The sequence below is a fragment of the Medicago truncatula genome, chromosome 4 (genome assembly GCF_003473485.1).
Source record: "Medicago truncatula cultivar Jemalong A17 chromosome 4, MtrunA17r5.0-ANR, whole genome shotgun sequence".
Classification (NCBI taxonomy): domain Eukaryota; kingdom Viridiplantae; phylum Streptophyta; class Magnoliopsida; order Fabales; family Fabaceae; genus Medicago; species Medicago truncatula.
In genome coordinates this window covers 890,866-903,075 of record NC_053045.1, presented here as the reverse complement: position 1 = coordinate 903,075, position 12,210 = coordinate 890,866, and the positions used below count along the sequence as shown (strand labels likewise).

The 12,210-nt window shown below is 31.8% G+C and overlaps 1 protein-coding gene across 1 annotated transcript; it reads left to right on the top strand.

Moving 5' to 3' along the window:
- The first annotated feature begins 277 nt into the window (after nucleotides 1-277).
- On the top strand, nucleotides 278-2,522 carry LOC25491184 (CBL-interacting serine/threonine-protein kinase 5). Its single transcript, XM_013599062.3, has one exon. The coding sequence runs from the start codon at nucleotides 862-864 to the stop codon at nucleotides 2,233-2,235; it is 1,374 nt and encodes a 457-aa protein (XP_013454516.1). The 5' UTR covers nucleotides 278-861; the 3' UTR covers nucleotides 2,236-2,522.
- Nucleotides 2,523-12,210: the final 9,688 nt, after the last annotated feature.

Below are 12,210 nucleotides of genomic sequence, written 5' to 3'. Positions count from 1 at the left end.
AAATTAAAAAGAAAGTTAAATTAGTTTTAGAGAGATCCCTATTATACAAACTCTAAATTTAGTTTACAATAATTGTCTTACTTTTTTTTTTGGGAATAAAATAATCTTAACTAAAGAAACATAAACTTGAACGGCAAAAACTAGTAATATAATCCCACAATTGGCTCTTGCCCCACATCACCACATCCACTTTTGTACACGTCCTCATCCGGATTGATCCAAATTTCTCCATTTATTTATGAGATTTTCTCCAAACATCTCAATTATTTCCAATTTTTATTTTTGGTTCCATTCCTCAATATATTCATTCATTCCTAGCTACTAGTCAGAATTCATCAACTATTCTCATCCTTCTAACTCTAACCCAATTCACACACACCTCTTCTTGATCTCTTATTACTTAAAAATATGATATGAAACCATCTTCTCCACACCTTTCTAGATCCAACACAATCATTCAATCCTCTTTGCTTCACTTTTCAACATGACATACAAATACACTCCTTCCTTCCTTGTTCTATTATGGTTATAGCTTGTCCCTCACCTAATCTTCTTCACAATTCACATCACACACCCAATTCTCTCATCCCTCTTATCTATTCCAAATTTTCATTATCTTACAATTTAATCACATATCATTCTTGATTATCATCATATCATATATATGCAACCAATAACCATGAAAATTTTCAGCCCTTCCAATTCCTTCCTTAGGAATGTTGTGTGTCCATCCGACACCATATTCCTCAAAATCCACAAAACAATTAGACTTATATAGTTTAAAATCTTCCTCCTCCTTTTCCCTAGTATTTTTTTTCTTGAAGAAAAAAAAAATTCTTCTTCCTACCTTTTCCTCTTTCTATGGATCAACAAAACAAAAAAAGTTTCCAAAACCCAAGAAACGTAATATTCAACAAATATGAGATGGGTAAAGTCTTGGGTCAAGGAAACTTTGCAAAGGTTTACCATTGTAAAAACCTTTCAGAAAATGAGAGTGTAGCCATCAAGGTGATAAAGAAAGAGAGGTTGAAAAAAGAGAGGTTGGTGAAGCAAATCAAGCGCGAAGTTTCAGTGATGCGTCTCGTTCGCCATCCTCATATCGTTGAACTCAAAGAAGTTATGGCAACAAAGGGAAAAATCTTTCTTGTAGTGGAATATGTAAAAGGAGGTGAACTCTTCAACAAGGTAGCAAAAGGAAAATTGAATGAAGATGTTGCTAGAAAGTACTTTCAACAACTCATTAGTGCTGTTGATTTTTGCCATAGTCGTGGTGTCACACATCGCGATTTGAAACCAGAAAATCTACTCTTGGATGAAAACGAAGACCTCAAGGTCTCCGATTTTGGACTCTCAGCGTTGCCAGAACAACGCCGAGAGGATGGGATGCTTTTAACTCCATGTGGAACCCCTGCTTACGTGGCACCTGAGGTTTTGAAGAAGAAAGGTTACGATGGTTCTAAAGCTGACTTATGGTCTTGTGGGGTAATTCTCTATGCTTTACTTTGTGGATATCTTCCTTTTCAAGGTGAGAATGTTATGAGAATTTATAGAAAGACTTTTAAAGGCGAATATGAGTTTCCTGAATGGATTTCTCCACATGCTAAGATGTTGATTTCGAATCTTCTTGTTCCTGATCCTAAAAAGAGGTATTCAATTGTTGATATTATGAATCATCCTTGGTTTCGAGTTGGGTTTGTTAGACCCATTGCATTTTCAATGAAGGATTTGAGTATTGAAGACAACAACAAAGATATCAATATTGATTTCAGTGAGATTGGTGAAGATGATGTTGATATTCCTGAATTGGTAATGGTGAAACCGTCTCGTCCTTTTTATAATGCATTCGAGATAATTTCATCGTTGTCACATGGTTTTGATCTTAGGAGTTTATTTGAGACGAGGAAGAGGTTGCCATCGATGTTTATATCAAAGTTTTCGGCTTCAACAATGTTGGAGAAACTTGAGGTGATGGGGAAGAAGTTAAATTTGAAGATAACAGGGAAGAAGGAGTTTGTCGTGAGAATGGAGGGCGCAAGGGAGGGGAGAAAGGGAAAGGTAGCGATGACAATGGAGGTATTTGAGGTGGCGCCGGAGGTGGCAGTGGTTGAGTTTTCTAAGTGTGGTGGAGACACATTGGAGTATGTTAAGATGTGTGAGGAACAATTGAGACCTTCACTCAAAGATATTGTTTGGAGTTGGCAAGGTGACAATCATAATGATAATAATCCTCAATAGTAACAATTAGTATAGTTTGAAAGTTGGTTGTCTATGTAGTCGACAATTCGATAATCGTCTGATCTTAATCGAATAATTCAAATTTCTAATAATTTTTTTTATATTTGATGTATCCAAGTACAAGTATGAGCTATCCTATCATTAGTAGTTGGTACCCTTTGCTATTGCTTGAATGTAGGCAATATCTACTTTGATTCATACTACTATGTAAACTTGGTGTTTGTAATATGAATTGTTTGAAGCATTCGAATAATTGTTATAATAAATTAGGAAAATTTTAAGGTGAAGTCATGAGAATAATTTTTTTGGTGAAGTAAACACTATAACATCAAAAATGTAATGAGTAACACCTCATTGTTTGTACAATGACATCAAAAGTTTAATCTTCATAGTATCATCAACTCATCAGATTAACAAGACTACACATAATCTAATTTTATCCTACCTTGTTATAAGCGTAACACCTCACAAAGTGTAACATTTAAGACTATCACATAATATCATCAACTTTGTTTGCATGTTAAAGATTCTGACAATAAAATAGTACCTGTAAGTCCAAGATGTTGCAAGCATTACTAGATGAATTACAATTGATCATTAATAAGTAATCAACAATTTAAAAATGAATCAAACATTAAGATCAAAATTAACTCTTTCATAAAAGTCAGTTTTCTGACTACACCATAGAAGCTCCCAACAAATTATCATACTACAAAGTCGGTAAAGGGTAAGGAGATTTGTTTTTTTTTTTTTCATTTGTTTTTTTCTTTCTTTTTTCAAAGCTAAACAAAAATACATGTTTGTTGATATCTTAACATGGTTTCATGGAAAATGGATTTTTTTGTTGAAGTTTGTTCAATAAAACGCGGTTTGAGAATGAAGAGTGTGTGAAATGGTGACAACAACATAATGATACTAGAAAATTATCTAAAATTGTGATCATGATGTATACTTTACCTAGTAGTAGAACTTCATGAACATTCTCGTGTCCACGATTAAGACAATATCTGATCAATGTTGACTATGCTCGTAAATGTTTGTTTCAAACAATGTCAATTGCCGTTAGAATTTCAGATAATTTTCAATAACTTTCGAAGTAATCTCATTTTGAATTTTACTTTGCATCTATTTGTTGCTGCGGCAAATATGAATTAAACGTGCGTTTTTTTTCTTTCAGAAACTAGTAATATTAGCTTCTTGTTTTCACACCACAAACACACAATCAAACACAACATTTATTGAATTTAACTTTTTAAAACCGTAATCAACCATTATACTATTGTCTTCATGTTAAATTTGATGCTGCTTACATGAAAAAATTATAATTATTCTATTGTTGATAAAAATAAAAGAATAATGATTCGTAGATAATGGCCAACTAAGGTCCTTGATATTTTGGAGGGTGAAGAAGCCTAAGTAACAATTGGAAGACTTGGATTGGGTTGTTTTTTTTCAACAATTTCATACTTTATGTCACCCAAAATGGTACTTTGATTGATATTTTTTTTGGTGCTTTCTTTCGTACATATTATTTTGGCAAATAGTATGGTTTGGCAAATAGCTCAAAAGATCATAAATTAACGAACGAGTAAATTGCAAGACAGCCAAGAGTGATATTTCGGACACATTTCTCATCATTGTTATTCATTATTATAGGATATTTTGGATGTGCTCTTTTTGCATGTGTGGCCCCATTCTACTCGTTTTAACCAAAAAGAATAAATTTAAAAGAGAAACATTGTGATATTTTATTTATAAATGGAACTTTTGATTAGGGAAGGAACATCTCATATAAAAAACCAAAAAAAAAAAAGAACATCTCATATAAACTCAAGGAAGGATACTGTCAATTTTATCAAGGAATATTTTATAATAAAATTTATCTATATCATATTTGTCAACTATATCGCAATGAATATTTTTGATATTCTTCTATTTGAGCACTCCACTCCTATCAATATGTTTTTTTTACTATATTTTGAAAAAATATATAAATTTTGGAAAAAGAGTTAATTTATAAAAAAAAATGTTTTAAACTTCTAATATAAATAAATATTATAAATAATATGTTAAAGAGTGTTTAGAGATATTTTGTGTTTGTTATAAAATAAGTTACAAAATTCAAATGCAATTTTTTCCAACAATAAAATACAAGTACATAAAACATTAATGTATATTTAAATAAATTTATATTTTTAAGGAGAATCTTGAGAGCATTTGTGGGGAAAAAATAAGATAGGAAAACATGTGATTTCAGTCCATTTTATCCGTATTATGTGGAGGCAATGGAAGGTATGGAAAAGACATGGAAGAAAAAAGAGAAAAAAATATATAATAAGAAAGAAATAGAGATGAGATTGTTGCATAGTAGGACCTCTATAACTAAGATTCTAAGAACACACCAAAAGCTGACTAGGATCATACTCAGTTGTGTTAAATGTGACTCCAAATTATGATCCCTAATAGTGTTCTTTTTATTTTATGACATGGTTTGATGGAACTAAACACAAGACCAACTTGTCAAGTTGCATATAGATGTTAATTGGACACATAAAACATTATGATTCCCACAGCTTGAGCCCCCACCTATATACCTAAATTATATAATTCATCCATGAAGGATTATCAACAAAGAATAATAAATTTCTTCCCCTCAAAAAAATAAATAAAATTCTTATAGTAAAAGGAAGAATAATAAACACCGATGATTTCAATATATTCATTTCGTTTCAGATGGTTAGGTGAATGTCAAATGTATGCTTAGTTAGGTGGTGAATTATGTTTTATTTTTGTTTTCCTTTTAAGTCTAAATGCGATGTAAACTTGAAAAGAGTTTTGTCATTACTTACTATGAACCATTGTCCACGTAGTCCATAATACTTTTGTTAGGTTTAATAATTATATGTAGTTATATTAAATTTGACCTATTTATGAAGTCGGATTTATCAGACTAAAGTGGTTCAGATCGTCCTGTTTAACATTTAACTTTTACGTATTCGGTTCACACCAATAAATTCTATATTTTTTTTTGCAGGTTGCAACTTATGTCGACTAATACTCCACACCAACTAACCCTAAATCCACCATTTCACAAACACCAACATCAACCTCAACCCCAATATCATCTTCTCCCTCTTCCAACCAACCTCCCCACCGATCTCTTCCTCCACACCTATATCTTCTTCTCCCTCAACTTACGTCCAACATGGTATCGTTATATCCCGCAAGCTTTTTAACTTATATACCTCATCTCAAAACTCAATATATCCCTTACCTACAAACCTTAAAGATGCATTACATGACCCTAATAGGAAAATGGTCATGAAAGTCGAATATGATACTCTTAATGTAAATAATATGCGGTGCTTAGTTTCCCTCCGACTAATGCTAATGTTATTTGAAGTTTGTGGATTTTCAAGCATAAAAAGAATTCAGATGGATCTGAGTGGTACAAAGCTCGTCTTGTAGGTAATGGAGTGAACCAACAAACAGGTGTTGATTGCGGTGAAAATTCAGCTCCGTAGTCAAATCGGCTATCATTCGATGAGTGCTCGGTGTTGTCTTCTCAAAATCATGGTGCCTTCATGAATTGGAAGTCAAAAATGTCTTCTTGCACGACAATCTCGATGAAACAACGTACATTCTCCAACCTCCAGACGTTCGTCATCCTCAATTCTCAGATCATGTGTGGTTGCTCAAAAAGTCTCTTTATGGAATTAAACAAGCACCTCGCACCTGGTATCAACAGTTCACTGATTATGTCACTACGATGAGATTCTCTCACAACATTTATGATCATTGATTAACTTTTATCATAATGGCAATGACATGACCTACATTTTTATCTATGTAGATGACCTTATCCTCACTGCTTCATCAGACTCTCTTCGTGAGTATATTATGTCCAAATTATGTTCTGAATTTGTAATGAAGGATCTTGGACCTTTGAGTAATTTTCTAGGCATCTCTGCTACTCCACATTCGGGAGCTACTTTTCTCTCTTAGAAGAAATATACATAAGGGATTGTTGAACGTGCATGAATTTCCTCATGTAAGCCACCCCAACACCGATGAATAGCAAATCTAAACTCATCGGGTTCTTAGGTGATCCATATTGTGATATGACAGGACATCGTAGTCTTGCAGGTGCATTATAATACTTGACATGTACAAGACCAAATATATCTAATGTTGTTCAGCAAGTGTACCTCTTTATGCATGATCCAAAAACACAACACATGTTTGCCTTAAAAAAGGATCATTTATTACATTCATGGTAATGTTGAATTCGGCATCCACCTATATTCTTCCTCTATTGACAAGCTTGTATCTTACACATACGATGATTGGGCTGGATGTCCAGACACAAGAAGATCTACCTCTAGGTATTGTGTATATCTTGGAGACAATTTGATCTCTTGGGAACGAATACCCAGGAATGGCTAATGTAGTGTCTGAATCATGTTGGATTTGAAATCTACTTTTAGAACTACACTGGCCTGATACAAAAGCAACTTTAGTCTATTATGACAACGTCAACGCCGTGTACCTATCCGATAATCCAGTTCAACATCAACGTACCAAACACATCAAAATGGATATACACTTTGTGCGCGAAAAAGTTGCTCGTGGTCAAGGGCGTGTATTACATGTTCTTAGCGTACTAAAAATTTTATTAATGAAAAAGAAAAAATACAAGGAGATGACGGTTGTGTCATACCTATGACAAAAATAAAAGACTAGAACATAAAAAAGTGCTAAAGGAATAAGGAGTTGCGCAATTCAAGACAATCCTTAAAGGGTTAAATATGTTTTTGGTCTCTATAAATATACCAATTTTTTGTTTTAGTCCCTCTAAAAAATTTCTTCACCTTTTAGTCCCTATAAAATTTTCAATCACTACTTTTGGTCCCAATTTTTAAGTTAACATTTGTATTTTTTAATGAAATTGTGTAGAAATGTGTAGAATATTGTAAAAAATTAGAATTTTTTTAACAAATCACAAATTAAATATGAATTTTTAACCGTCAAAATTATTAAAATTCATATTAAATTCATCTTTTGTTAAACAAATATAATTTATTTTGGGAGAGATTTTTATAATATTATAAGTTTTTTTGCAAAATTTTATTAAAAAATATGAATTCTACATATGAGTTTGCTTTAAAGGAGGGACTAAAAGTGAAGATGGAAAATGTTTGAGGGATTAAAAGTTGAAGAAAAATTTTAGACAAACTAAAACGAAATGTTGACATATTTATATGACCAAAAATATATTTAACTCATCTTTAAATAATGTAAAACAAAAGAATTTATCTATCCATCGAATTTTTCCAAACCACAATAGGTAAAGAATAAATGACAATGTTATACCCGTAATACTCTAAAAGGGAAACTTTGAGTAATATTTGATATGTCCACCCATCCATAAGTATAACATACTTTTGTGTTAATGTAATGTACTAAATTTGATGAATGACTCAACACAATATTTTTTGCGGTGGATAGGGATCGAACCACGAACCTTATATATATTATGCATTGTCCATATCAACTAAGTTAAGTTCACGAGAACTTACGAAGGTGCTCTTGTACAATATCTTCGAAAATCAAGCTTTTTTTTTTCATTTTTTTTTTTAAATAAACGAGGATGGTGTGTGTTTTTGCTTTCTTTAAGTAAACAAACCGACCTTTAAATAAAGTCAATGAGAAGTTCCCTTCCCTCACGGCTGCTCTGGCTGACTATCTCTCTCTCTCTCTCTATCTTGCGGTTCTTCCCTCATAACTTTTATCAATGTTTTTCTAAAAAATATTGATAATTTATATATTCATGTAAATTAATAAAGGTGGTAGATATTTTTGTATTCGGTCCAAGTACAAGATGGTGACAGCACAGCACTGACCGAAAATGAAAACTTAATATCATAGAGTGCAAGGTGGATTTTATGGAAGAAGAAGAAATTGCCACATATATAGCTTCAACAAGTTCCAGGGTCTTCAATGTCTATATCCTGTCATATTCAAAACAAAAAATGTCTATACTCAAGATAACACGAGAAGAGAGATGACAATAATACATTCACATTCTCATTTTCTCATTCTCATTTTCTCTTTTCTTGTTTTTTTTTTTTCTTATTTTCAATTTCTCTATTTTCCCAAATAAATACATTCACATATTTCCTTCATTTTTGTTTTTCCTTCTTATCTTGAATCTGATTTGTTGTGAATTTAAACAAATAATTACACCAATAAAACTTAGATGTATAGAGTAATGGAAGTTGTAATCAATGAGCAAAGAGGTCTTAAGAAACAAAAACAACAACAACAAACTGACTTAAATCTAAGTGTGAAACAACACCACAAACATATTCAAAACAACGAAGATAAGAAACAAGATAAGGAAACAACACACCAATATTATTTACTCAGTTCGGTTTTAAATTACATACATTAGAAAGAGAGCAACTCTCCGATCCACTATGATTAGAATGATACCAATAGGTTACAAGAAATTAACTTAAAAGCTCGCAAATAACAAATCCTAATTTCTACTCATATTTCGAGTCACCCACAGTCACATTAAGTCTTAAGAGAAAACACAAAATGAAGCTTTTTGATCCTCCCTCTAATGAGATCTCACTACTCAAGGTGTTTACAAATGTTCCCCAACCCAAGAAAAAATTATCACCAAAGACACTCAACCCTAAAGTTCCCTTCTTTGGTTCCCAAGTTTCTATCTCTTGGAGCTTACTCAAAACATAAAGAATGAATCCTTAAATAAAGCATAGGTCTCGAAAAAATCATGTCCCGATTTTCATTCATTGTGCCACGGTTTGTAGTTCGTACACAATACAAAATTGTCGTTATTCACTAAATTGTGTCACGATTTTTGCCGAGACAAAACCTCCAAAATTTGAACCAAATCATGTCACGATTTAACTAAACCACAACATGATTTTTACGAAGCAACTTTGAGTCAATTACAATACGAAGCAACTTTGAAGCAACTTTGGATTTAGGGTTTCGAATGTTGGATGAGCGTACGGAAATTTGAAATGTTGAAACATTCATGATTGATTTTTTTTTTTGGTAGTGGTTCATGATTGATTATTATTACACTAGTTTCCTCTTCTTCTTTTTTTTTTTTTTACAAAAACTATTACTCTAGTTATGTTATGTAGGGTGTTTCTAACTTTCTACTTTGTTTTTTTGGTAAATTTAGTGTTCGCTCATTCTAAGTTCATCTTGGTAGTTTAATTTATTTTTCTCATCACAAATTTAATCCTTAATTATTGATTACAAAAAGGTAAACAATTATTGGTATTTTGCTAAAAAAAATATTAATACAATTAAAAATAAAAGATAAAATAAAATCCTGTAAAAAGGGATAATTATAGGTATTTCTTCTATCCGATATTAAATTAAGCTCTTATTTTCTCTTAAGCACACCCCCTAAACCTCTGAACATTATATCATGAAATCTGCATAAAAACCAAACTACACCAAACACATATAATAACATAGCCCAACATTATCCGCCCCACCTCCATGACTTCCTCCACCCTCAAAAAAAATAAAACCACCACCATCTCTCATCTCTACACCTGCACTCCATCCAATTTCCCTATCACCACTACCACCTCTACCTCTAGCCTCAATGTTAGATAAAATGCTAAATAATTTTTTTTTTAATTTAAATTTTTACCAACACTTTTTCCTACCCTCCATAAATCTTGATTTTACAACTCAAGAGTTTACCTCAACTCGTTTTGTCTAGGTAAACTCGACTCGTAAACTCGACTCGAGAACTCGTACGAGTTTACCTAAAATTAAAATTAAAAAAATTTTATTATTTACATGAGATATGTAAACTAATATAATATTGTAAATAGTCCAATAGTGCAAAATATGACTAAATTATAAAGGTTTTCAACCACCATAATAAAACATTATGTTCAACTAAACATCAAAATACAAAATAAACTTGCAAAATCATAAGTTTCTAAAGTCTTAACCATCCAAAAAGGCAAATTTCACAAGTTCCTAAATTTGTTAATAAAACTATCCAAAAAAAAAAATACTTACATTCCAATTTTACTCGAGTTTACCAAATTTGACCGAGTTAACTCGAGTCAAACTCGTCAAACATTCCGATTTTACCAGAAATCGAGTTTACCTCCGAGTTGACACGATTTGGTACCTAAAAACGTAAACTCGGTAAACTCGACGAGTTAACACTCGATTTATGGAATTACCTCCATCACCACTTCAGGTTTATAATGTCGATCACCCAAAAATTTTAGTTATCATTAGTAGAAGAGATAAAATTGCCGGAAGACATACATTTATCGTCAAAATTAGAAGGACAATTGTTGTTTATTTCCCCTTTTTATTGCACCTCTTCATTTTTTTTAACATTGTTTTACAATCGTTAGAAGAAATCCTCACTATCGACTTAACATACTGAGAAAGATCGTTTTGTCTTTTCACTTTGTTGTTACGTAACAGATTATGGTTGTGGTGATCAACAGAAAGCCATGTTTGTTAAACCTAATGGCAATATGAAAGGTCATCTCAAACCATTATTCATTCAAGCCAAAGTTGATGATATTGGAGTCAATGAGGTGTTGATAGATGATGTTGTTGCTGAGTAACCGCTTGCACAACCGCTTCGACTATAACCGATACAATGACACAACCAGAAATGGGGACATTTGGTGTGCCACCATTTACCGATGGTGTAACCGTGTCTAAAAATATTCCTGCCTCTCCTAACCCTCAAGTTAGGGCTAGATTCCTTTGATGACGACCAACAGGAGGACAATAGAAGGACCAAAAAATGGACAAGCGTTTAATTTTTTGTAGAAATTAAGAATTCTGGATTTTTATTAAAACACGTTTGGAACACAATAAAGTTTGGAACTTTTTTTAAAAGTTGAACAATCCTGATAATTTTTTATGTTACTTGGTAAATTTTTGGGGGGAGCTTTGCCCAATTTGTCTTTGAAGAAGTAACCGACCAATACTCGTTTTCCAACGATTTTTTTTTTTAAATGATCAATATTAATAATTAATTGTTATATTGATATATTGATATTTTTTTTTATTGCCCAAATTTAAAACTTCCAGCTCCATTAATCTTTAATACAACTACAAACCAATTGAACTATCCTAATTTCTTCTTCTTTTTAACATTTATGAATTTTCTAACATTTTTGGGCTCAACCTTTACTCTTTGCCAATATTTATGAATATTTAATTGGACCAAGTGAAAAATGAAAGAGATGGTCAATATCTTTTGTAACATAACTTTTAGAATTGGGGACTTGGGTAGTACACATGATTTCCTATTTCACCGTCTTCATTGTAAAAAAGAAAAACAAAACTACCCAATATCAAGCTCTTGAGAACAGAATAATGCAATTCACATCATTATCTACTTGAAATAAATTATATCAACAATCTTGAATAGTAAACACTTGGGTAGTACACACTTGAATAGAAGATAAATGGACAATAAATTATATCGTTAAACCTTTTTAAATGAAAAAATCAATCTTCATAAACATAATAATGCAACGGATTTGAAATTGTTGTAATAATCATATCAACAAAAAAGTGTAATGATGTGTCAATAATTTATTAATTTTTTAATACAAGAGGGCCAAAGCCCAGTCAAGAATATCATTTTAAAACATAGTGGTGGTTGGATCGACCCTATTCCTTAATAATAAAATTCCCGGCAACTCTTACATTTAAATTGAGTAAAATCATATTCTTATGAAAATTGTTTTCAGTAGTTTACTATAATAAACTCATGATAAGTAGATATTTCAATCATAATAAATTGAATATGCATGGTGCACTTGCTGTATCCTTCAAAAGAAACGGTGGACTTGTTTGTTGTATACATTTTTTTTCGTTCCAAACAAATTAAAGGAGACATTATGAGTTGGAAGAAAACTGTGACACAAT